This window comes from Colossoma macropomum, unplaced genomic scaffold (genome assembly GCF_904425465.1).
Source record: "Colossoma macropomum unplaced genomic scaffold, Colossoma_macropomum, whole genome shotgun sequence".
Taxonomy (NCBI): domain Eukaryota; kingdom Metazoa; phylum Chordata; class Actinopteri; order Characiformes; family Serrasalmidae; genus Colossoma; species Colossoma macropomum.
The window spans coordinates 9849289-9860168 of NW_023494798.1; the positions used below are offsets into that span (position 1 = coordinate 9849289).

Sequence of the window (10880 nt, forward strand, 5' to 3'; positions counted from 1 at the left end):
ACAAACAGCAGAAACAGTTATTCAGTAATAAGAGTTTAGGTGTATTTTTTCATTCAGCTACAGTAAGGTCACATATCACTAAGCACAACCTGTACCAACTGCTCTGGCCTCATATTTTCCATGATTCTACACAAAAAGTGCTGCATATGCAACTCATTTGAAGTTCGGACGTGCTGCAAAGGGTTCTGTACATGAGGCCTTATCAATAACCATATGTCAGTTCACACACTGGTTATTGGCATGTTTGGGTATGGAAACATATGTACCTGGTGACCTTGTGCACGATCAGCAAACTGCTGTCCGCGGGGTATATAAGGAGGGTCCGAGGATGCCCAAAGTCAGCAAGACGTTCCAGTCCAGCACAAACCATGAAGGCTCTCATTCTCCTGGCTCTCTGCGCCGCGGCGTACGCCGCCCCCCTGGACGGTGACGACGACAAGATCGTCGGAGGCTACGAGTGCAGGAAGAACGCCGTGCCTTACCAGGTGTCCCTGAACGCCGGCTACCACTTCTGCGGCGGTTCCCTCATCAGCAGCCAGTGGGTGGTGTCCGCCGCTCACTGCTACAAGTCCCGCATCCAGGTGCGCCTGGGAGAGCACAACATCGCCGTCAACGAGGGCACCGAGCAGTTCATCAGCTCCGCCGTGGTGGTCAGGCATCCCCGCTACAGCAGCAGCAACCTGGACAACGACATCATGCTGATCAAGCTGAGCCAACCCGCCACCCTGAACAGCTACGTGAAGACCGTGGCCCTGCCCACCAGCTGCGCCGCCGCCGGCACCCGCTGCCTCATCTCCGGCTGGGGCAACACCAGCAGCAGCAGCAGCAACTACCCCGACCGCCTGATGTGCCTGGACGCCCCCATCCTGAGCGACAGCTCCTGCAGGAACTCCTACCCCAGCCAGATCTCCTCCAACATGTTCTGCGCTGGATTCCTGGAGGGAGGCAAGGACTCTTGCCAGGGTGACTCCGGCGGCCCCGTGGTGTGCAACGGCCAGCTGCAGGGCATCGTCTCCTGGGGTTACGGCTGCGCCCAGAGGAACAAGCCCGGTGTCTACGCCAAGGTCTGCAACTACAACGCCTGGATCAGGGACACCATGAATTCCTATTAAATCCTAAAGCGCAGCAGCTCATCTCAATAAAACCAAGTCGAAAATATTCAGCGTCTCTGTGTTCACTGCTGTTTCTCAATTCTGTCTGTAGTCTTGTGACCAAGAGCTGTCTCTTCTGCACAGGGTCTAGACATATATGAGTGTCTCTAATAGGTTCTATACTATTGCCCTAATAACTAACTGTAGTCTAACTTCTTTAAACAGAATTAAAGGAATAAAAGGATAAAAAAGGATAAAAATGAATAAAAAGGAATAAAAGACTTCAGCTGCTGAGTCTTGTGGAAGGAAGGAAAAGGCCCTCTCTTTATTGAGCTTTAAGTGGCACCACCTTAGTCCCCATTGTATCCAAACCCTGCACCCTTTTTGGCAACCCTTAAAACCAAACGCTCATGATGTCCTTCTTTTTAAAACCATTCTGACCTGGTTGTACCAGGCTGTTCCACCCTCACAGGGTCATCTTACACAGCGTCTTCACCCAAGTTCAGGAGTTCACTTCAGCTATCATTTGTACTGTCATCTAACACAATTCCCCCTTTATTCGTTTTCACTTAACCTCTTATTCTCCAGGGTATATTTTGGTTTGTCCATCTGAATTTACATGATCAAATCGTAAGGCAAATTATTCAGTAACTGCATGAAATACATGCAAATTTTTATTTTATTCATTCATTTTTTTGTAAAAGTTTCCCTCAAATTAACAGAACATGTGTTTTATGATCACATATTGCTATATGCTTACAATTTACTGCTGAAAGCCAAAAATCTTAGACGCTCTTTGTGTTTTTTTATAAAAATAATTTTTACAGAGCAGATCACTGAAGAGACGCCATCTGTTTATAGTTTATAGCCCAGATTTGTGGAAAAATGAGGCGACTTTCAGTAGAAAAAAAATTTTGAGTTCAGCTTCTTTTATTATAATGGTTTAAAATGACATGACCCATCTATTTGACTGGAAAGAAGACAGTTACAGCTCTCATACGACCCCCACCTTTAGAATGTAGTTTATGAAATATGAAAGTAATGAAGAATATGACGAAGTGCGTTTTGGAACCACCGGTGGTCTCAAGGAGTTTATAGTTTATACTGCCATCCAACAATTCCCCTCCTTTCAGCCCTAATTTGCAGCTACACTTTGTACAGTTTCTTTTTTGTGAGTTTCAAGAGTTCATTGAGTTCATTGTCTTTAGAGGTGACATCCCAAATGCATGCAGTCTATAGCCTGTTTCCCAATATTACCTTTGTCAGGAGACCTCCAAATGCTCAAGTTAGCTAATATTTAGTTTATTGATTATTAATAATTAGGAACATTTCATTAAATCTTTCTGTCACTCTTATGAAAACTGCACAATCTACCCATCATCAACGATGAGTTAAGTAGCCTGCTGCGTTTTCACTTAATAAACCAGCCTGCAAACAGCAACTTTAGACATGTTATTTTATTTCAATTAAGCATATAAAAAGAAACATTGAAAAAAAAATTCACAACAAATTGAAATATATTAAGTCTGAAGTACATTTCATGATCTGGATAAATATGCATAAACATATTTCATTTGTATTCAGCTAAGATTTGGATATAGATAAAACTCTTTGACCATTCAAATTCACAATAATTTACACCTGTGCGTTTGTTTGTTTGTTTACCATCAGACAAAATTATTCAATCTGTAAAATTATGCATAAGTATCAAAAAAAAAAGCTGCATGGAAAAAGTGTGTTTTCAGTGATAAACATACAACTTTGGCCCTCAAAACGTCTTACAGAAATACAGTTAATATGATGGGAAACTTACTGAAAAGCACATCCCTCACTCTCACTGACTGACAGCACCTTTAATCAAACTGCTTACTGATTAACAATGAATAGCTAAACTTAGTAAGATATTGCCTACTGCATATTGTTTAGAGTCCACAAGCACGTTTCAAATAAGACTTCCCACCGTTACGATAAAACCATTGCTAAGCCAGAGGCGGTTAACCCACTGTGCACGTCAGGAATCCCACAAGTAGCAGTAAAACGGACGAGGACATCCAGTCTACACTAGCAGACGCACTGCCTTCAGTGCAGACCTTCATTAGAGCCACCTTACTGACCGGGAACTCCCGTCGTATACCTAGAGAGAGAGAGAGAGAGAGAGAGTGAGGGCAGGTATGTTAAAAACAGTCAGCACTAAATCTCAAACGTAACAGCGAACAAGTATTAAAGTGACCAGCAGACAGGGGCTTATATACAGGTGATTCAAAAAGATTAATGCGATTTCAAAATTATTTATTTCACTTGTAAATCATTACAGATCAATGCAGTAAACTGTAAATGGTTTAAATGAGCATAAAGTTTGTTATGTAATTGTACAAGATCGCAGTATGAACCTCCTCCAGCTGTACGGACAACATCAACGCCATAGTCAAACTCATCTCATACTCGACTGAGCATGTCGGGTGTCACTGCACTCGTGGCTCTTTCAGTGAGATTTCGGAGATCATCCAGTGTTATTGGGAGTGGCACATAAACAGAAACCCTAACGTACCCCACAAAAACAGTCACACGGCGTGAGATCTGGTGATGCTGATGACCTTTTTCTTGGAACTGTTGGTACCAGCGACGAACACTCTGAGCTGTTGGAGGTTCACTGTCCGAAACTCTAAGCCCTTCTCTTACAATTGGATTATGATTGGTTCCTAGGCGCCTCACGGCTGTAAAAACATGCCCCTTTGAAATTGGATGAATCTTTTTGAATCACCCTGTATTTCGAGAATAATTTAGACCTTTCTGGTTTCCGCTCTCATTGCTGGAGACCCATGATGACTATGTAATAAGTTTATTCTAGGGAGCTACAGCAGGGAAATCGCCAAAAATGTACAGTTTTAAGCCACTTAACATCTCATAAAGAGACTCAAGATAAAATCAGAAACTGGGGCTGGGCTCAAAATCACATTTGAAGGTTTGAAGGTTGTGGTTCAAGCTTTACTAACATGGTAGCTGTAGCTGTCAAAGATTCCAAAAAGGGAAATGAAATAGTTTATTTTGCAATCATGGCTGGCTTTACAAAATACATTACAGCTCCAAATTACACAACTTCTGCATGTTATTTACACTGCGAGTCCCTTTGCTTACAGACATTTGGATTCGTTCTGTAGTGTTTGAACTACCTGATAAGACTACATGGGCTCTAGGACTCTATACAAAGTTCTTTTGCATGCATGTGATTCCTATCTTTTTCATACTTGACATGAAAAGTACAAGAGGATTTCATAACTTGGTGCATTCATTAACAGAATTAAGTGACTGTATGACAAGAGCTTCATATGTGGCTCAACCAAACAGATTTTAGAGACGGAACTATCCGTCCATATATAATATCTGGGCCTGATTATTTGCTTTTCTATTTATAATGTTTTTATTGTTAACTCCCCACCATTTCCATGTGTAATATAAACCAGTACCTCATGTGCAAAACTCCATATGAATTTCAGGCAAAATATCCTTATAGTGTAAATATCTTAGCTTTCTTTGTATTTATAATTCTTTATATTATTTTTTTTTGTGAAGGATAGTTTATATTTTTATCTTATTTTTTACTTTCAGTTATATATATCGTCTATATAGTAACCCGTAACAAACTGTAAAAACCTTATTAAGTAATTAACAAAGTTAATTACTTGCTTGTTAATTCTCTTCTTGTTAAATTTCTTTTATTGAGTGTCTTGCTCTCCCTTTGCTGCCGTAACACTGAGAATTTCCCTGTTGTGTTTCAGTACGAACAGATAAACAGACTAAATCTGACATTTTCAGTTCCGATTTGAGACGCTTTCATATGTGGTACTGAAATCCGATACGTATCCGACCTGCGGCAATGCGACTCATGAATTCATAAGACTTTTATGTCAATCCAATTCGGCATTTGTCATAATTTTGCGCTGCTCAGACTTATAAACATTTCGGCTGATGTTTCTATACAAAAATTAGAAGAGACTCCAAAAACACTTTGTGTTCGAAGAGATTGCGAACAAAACAGCCGAACGCAGCCGTAGGAAAATGAGGCTGCAGCGTCAAAAATAAAAAAGTTTAAAGAATCTGAGGACGCAAACCAAAGAAGTGACCGTGCCCTTTTAACGGTGAGCTTGAACACATTCTGGGTGATGAGCCCAGCTGTCAGTCAGCGAAGCTTCATGATGGCTCCTGTGATGCTGGTGAAGATGAAGCTGATCCTCTGGGAGCGACTGGCGTTCGTTGGCGGTCGTGATTGTTTACCTCTGGATGAGCCGTGAAGCAGCGTGATGCTCTGTTCTTTTGTGCATGTGGGTCAGTTTAGGAGCTGATCTGTTCAGACTGATGTCTCGTACAGATCACATTTAAAAGATAATCTGAACAGCCAAACAAAAACATCGTATTTGATGAGAAAATCTGACTTGGTCCACTTTTACCTGCTGTGTGAACGTATCCTAAAAATGAACAATCATTTCACCAGTAGTTTCCCTACTACTTACAGGAAAGGGCATAACTCTGACTGCCCAACCATCTTGACTTAAGAGCGCTGGAGGGGCAGAGTGTCCATATGCGCATTCAGCTTCATCTCGTTCTCTAGGATCTGAACCAGCTGCTGCATGGAGGGAAGGTGGCCGGACTCTAGCTTGGACCAAACAGGCACATCTGCACTCAAACACAGAACAAGGCCAGTTTGCAGAACATCTGGAAAAATTCACAACTTTTCTGCATATTACAACTACAAGACATAAAAAATCTTCATATAAATCAACAAAAGACACCCAACAAAACACAAAAACAAAAAAGCCCATACCATTCAGTGATATCTCGAAGGCGCCGGTAGACATGCACTGGTTTTCCATCATGTTACTCAGGAAAAACACCATCATACAAGCATATACCTACAAGAGAGAGAAAAGACTGAACTTAACATACACCGATCAGGCATAACATTATGAGCACCTCCTTGTTTCTACACTCATTGTCCATTTTATCAGCTCCACTTACTATATAGGTGCACTTTGTAGCTCTACAGTTACAGACTGTAGTCCATCTGTTTCTCTGCATACTTTGTTAGCCCCCTTTCACCCTGTTCTTCAGTGGTCAGGACCCCCATGGACCCTCACAGAGCAGGCACTATTTGGGTGGTGGATCATTCTCAGCACTGCAGTAACACTGACGTGGTGGTGTGTTAGTGTGTGTTGTGCTGGTCTGAGTGGATCAGACACAGCAGTGCTGCTAGAGTTTTTAAACACTGTGTCCACTCACTGTCCACTCTATGAGACACTCCTACCTTGTCAGTCCACCTTGTAGATGTAAAGTCAGAGACGATAGCTCATCTGCTGCTGCCCAGTTTGTGTTGGTCATCCTCTAGTCCTTCATCAGTGGTCACAGGACGCTGCCCACAGGACGCTGTTGGCTGGATATTTTTGGTTGGTGGACTATTCTCAGTCCAGCAGTGACACTGAGGTGTTTAAAAACTCCAGCAGCACTGCTGTGTCTGATCCACTCAGACCAGCGCAACACACACTAACATACCACCACCAAGTCAGTGTTACTGCAGTGCTGAGAATGATCCACCACCCAAATAGTGCCTGCTCTGTGAGGGTCCATGGGGGTCCTGACCACTGAAGAACAGGGTGAAAGGGGGCTAACAAAGTATGCAGAGAAACAGATGGACTACAGTCTGTAACTGTAGAACTACAAAGTGCACCTATATAGTAAGTGGAGCTGATAAAATGGACAATGAGCGTAGAAACAAGGAGGGGGTCATAATGTCATACCCGATTGGTGTATCTGCAGTATCATAAGCAGCAAGCATTCATTTGGATGCAAGTTTCAGTCAAAAACAATAATGGCCCTCAGCTCTTCACACTCCTATTTCACGATTACCAAGAGAAACCGAGGCTGACGCAAACCCCCCCACTAGACATGATTAACAACATCCCAATAGGACCTATGATGTGGGCTACACCTTAAAACCCCATGAGTCCCGGCGTTATTCCCTTATTCTCTTTACTTGTTAAAGGTCTACATATCCTTACCTTATTCTCCTGACCCCAAGCCCAGATTCCAGGGGCTTCCACACCAAAAAGTGCAAACGGGTCCTTTCCCACAATGATGAGGCCGATTATAGCGAGCTTAAACATGGACAGAAAGGAAGCAATGTGTCTGCAAGGGGAAAATGAAGACATGCTTGAAGAAAACATATACATAAGGCACACGCTGTACTTAAATACACATAAAGAGACCACTCACCTGTATATAGGCTGGGGCAAGTAGTTCTCCCCTTCTATGCGGATGTCTGGGTACCTCTGGTTCAGAACCCGAGCGTACTCCTCAAACACCCGCTTATATCCTCAGGATATGCTGTAGACAAAGACGTGACACACATGATTCACAGCATATAGTGGGAAGGGAGGGAAAAACAACAGTGTTTGTTCGTATTTCTACTTTTAAGCTAAACAAATATAACACGAAACAGTATTTTGATTAAAAGGTGAATTCCACAAACTCAGTGAGATGTAAAGTCATTCAGAGCAGTGTGATAGGAAACTGTACAGTGTAGAGAAATTCACCGACTCCTTTCCTTACAATGGCAGTGGTTGGAACCAGGGGTTGTGATGCAATGTGATGATGGTTGGTATAGTGTAGTGGGTAACACCTCTGCCTTCCACACTGTAGACTGGGGTTCAATCCCTACCTGGGTAAACACCCTACACTATACCAATAAGAGTCCTTGGGCAAGACTCCTAACACTGCCTTCACCTACCTGTGTAAAATGATCAAAAATTTTAAGTCGCGCTGGATAAATGAGCCATAAATGTAGTGGAAAATGTGTACCGCGCAAATACAGCCATTTTATTTACTATCCAAAATGGCAAGTGAATCTACACATTTCTTCTGTTTTTAAATGCAATGCTGATGATGGTAAATCTGAAAAAGAAAAGGTTTCATTGGAGACTATTTTGCCGTTCAGTGCCCTGCATGTACCACACCACCATGAATGGATTTTAAAACATGTTTTAGGCCAAAACAATGTCAAAACTATCATAGAGCAGTGTCTCAGGCATCAGGCAGTGTATTCACAACCATTTTGTGTAATAAAGTTTTGGGGAAAAAACATTAGTTTTTAGAAGCAACAAACACTACAGATGTCTGGTTGCTATAACCAGCACGGTGAACAATTCTAACTCTGTAATTTCTCTACAACACATCTAACCACTCTGAATACGACGGCGCTGTAGGGCCACTGTTAATAAAAATAAAAATAGTAGACTTCGAGAATAAAGTCGTACTATTTCGAGAAAAAAGTTGTAGAATTAGGACATTAAAGTGGCATTAACACCAGGAAAGGTCAATATTGTGGCCAAAGGCTTTGCGAAGTGAAGGCAGCACCTCCTCATGTTAAATGAGGGGCGGTGAGTTGGTGGAGTTACACTTTCATATCGATTCACCCATAAAGAAACACTCAGTCTCCCTGTCTCTCCTGCACATCAGCACCAGCCTGTTATTAGTATAAGAACCGGCTGAAACGGCTGAGAAGGAAACTGTTTATCTAGAATAAAGAGCCAGACGGACTCGGAGGAAACTGTCTGTCTGTGTTGTTGAAGGAGAATCTCAGGCAGGGTCGTCTACACGGCTATCGCGGCTACATCTCCACACCATTCAAAGAGGGCATGAAGTTTCACAGACAGTGAGAATGATGATCAGAATGATCCACAGAGAGACAGGAGTGAGTGGAGCTCCGGCGCCAGTACAGCAACCGAGACCCCAACGCGTTATGGCAGCCCCCCTACAGTTAGACCTCTTTATCCTCGAAGTCTACTGTTTTTATTTTTATTAACAGTGGCCCTAAAACGCCGTCGTACTCTGAATGACCCTCACTGCATCTTAAACATCTTTTCAAAATGTAATAATGCAATTTTTAACAATCAGTGGAATCTGCTTTAAAGTACAGGTACTCATTAGATAACTAGCTATACTCTACAGCTCGAGCAGACACTTCATATCGTAATTCAGACGCTACAAATCGATAAATTGGACAAAACAATTCCTTTGTAAACTGACCTTTTCTCTTCAGCACCAAATCCAGTCAGTCAAATAATGTAAGCCAGCTTAGCTCCACTAAGGTTAACTAACGAAACACAACAATTCACTCAGAAATAATACCGAAGCCCGAGTCCACTTATGGTTCGAATTTTCCCGGTCCACCTTAAATGTTGTAGCAGAATGTAACTGCTGCACCGTTTAAGGTGGACCGGGAAAATTCGAACGAGAAGCTGGAGAATAGGAAGAACTTCAGCCTCGTAATAACAGCAAATTCACTCAGTAAACGTCGCGTTTTCTCTAATTAGGCTAGAACAACTTACCGGACTGCGTGTCTAAACCTATAAACCGGGAGTTTAACGTTTAACCGGCCGATATTAAGTTCGGCAGAAAGACGTGCTGAGTTCGAACGGAGCGAACCTGTTAGCGCTGTTAGCCACTCGGCTAACTACCTGCGTTGCTCGCCTGTTCGAAGCTCTTTCCTTACCATATCTGGAATTTGAGTAGAGGTCCGGTCGTGTATTGCATTCTGAGCTTCTTAACGCTGCCGTTGTCGGCCGCAGCGTGGAAGAGGAAGAGTGTGGAGAGGAAGAAGAGCGGTAAACACCGAGTCCCCATCCTGCTGCCGCGGCGCTGCGGTGGCTCTGAGACAGCAGCGGCTCTTCCGCTCAGCTCGCACAGCAACACGTACACTGCTGCCCCGTGTGGTCGAACAATATATGTATATATATATATATACTGCTGGACTGAGAATAGTCCACCAACCAAAAGTATCCAGCCAACAGAGTCCTGTGGGCAGCGTCCTGTGACCACTGATGAAGGACTAGAGGATGACCAACACAAACTGTGCAGCAGCAGATGAGCTATCGTCTCTGAGTTTATGTCTACAAGGTGGACTGACAAGGTAGGAGTGTCCAATAGAGTGGACAGTGAGTGGACACAGTGTTTACAAACTCCAGCAGCACTGCTGTGTCTGATCCACTCGTACCAGCACAACACACACTAACACACCACCACCACGTCAGTGTTACTGCTGAGAATGATCCCCCACCCAAATAGTACCTGCTCTGTGAGGGTCCATGGGGGTCCTGACTACTGAAGAACAGGGTAAAAGGGGGCTAACAAAGTATGCAGAGAAACAGATGGACTACAGTCTGTAACTGTAGAACTACAAAGTGCACCTATATAGTAAGTGGAGCTGATAAAATGGACAATGAGCGTAGAAACAAGGAGGTGGTCATAATGTTATGCCTGATCGGTGTATATACGTTGCTGCCACTGTGTGGTAAAATAAAATAAAACAAAGTAAAAATGTAAAAAAGAAAAGATAGATAGATAGATAGATAGATAGATAGATAGACAGGATAAAGTTATGCATTTTTCAAAGTAAAATAATCAAAATAAAGAAAAAGATAATTCAGCAAATGAAAAAACGAAGAAATATGACATCATTATGTATTTTGTATATATTACCATGTGGTAAGATAAAATAAAATAAATGACAGACAGAGAGACGGACAGGTAAGATAAAGTTATGTATTTCAAAATTTAGCAACAAATTCACAGCTGCCACCATGTGGTAAAATAAAGTAAAACAGTAAAATTATTGAATAAAATGATAAACATATTTTAACAATTAATGAATAACAATGTTATGTAACTGCTGGGATAGGCTCCAGCACTCAACAGACCCAGGAGGATAAGCGGTTTAGAAAGTGTGTGTGTGTGCATGTA

At 42.4% G+C, this 10880-nt stretch overlaps 2 protein-coding genes across 2 annotated transcripts; one reads left to right on the plus strand and one right to left on the minus strand.

The window, feature by feature from the left end:
- The first annotated feature begins 318 nt into the window (after positions 1-318).
- On the plus strand, positions 319-1158 carry LOC118818040 (trypsin-3-like). Its single transcript, XM_036585144.1, has one exon. The coding sequence runs from the start codon at positions 369-371 to the stop codon at positions 1110-1112; it is 744 nt and encodes a 247-aa protein (XP_036441037.1). The 5' UTR covers positions 319-368; the 3' UTR covers positions 1113-1158.
- Positions 1159-2862: 1704 nt separating this feature from the next.
- Positions 2863-9820, minus strand: selenot1b (selenoprotein T, 1b). Its single transcript, XM_036585431.1, has 6 exons — positions 9634-9820; positions 7356-7466; positions 7142-7268; positions 5911-5998; positions 5600-5762; positions 2863-3225 (listed from the first exon to the last, which is right to left on the minus strand). Exons 1-5 carry the CDS (start codon positions 9762-9764, stop codon positions 5638-5640), a joined length of 582 nt encoding a protein of 193 aa, XP_036441324.1. The 5' UTR covers positions 9765-9820; the 3' UTR covers positions 2863-3225; positions 5600-5637.
- Positions 9821-10880: the final 1060 nt, after the last annotated feature.

What these genes read in the sequence shown, in the direction of transcription:
- LOC118818040 (XM_036585144.1), top strand. Translation starts at nt 369, where the DNA reads ATGAAGGCTCTCATTCTCCTGGCTCTCTGCGCCGCGGCGTACGCCGCC.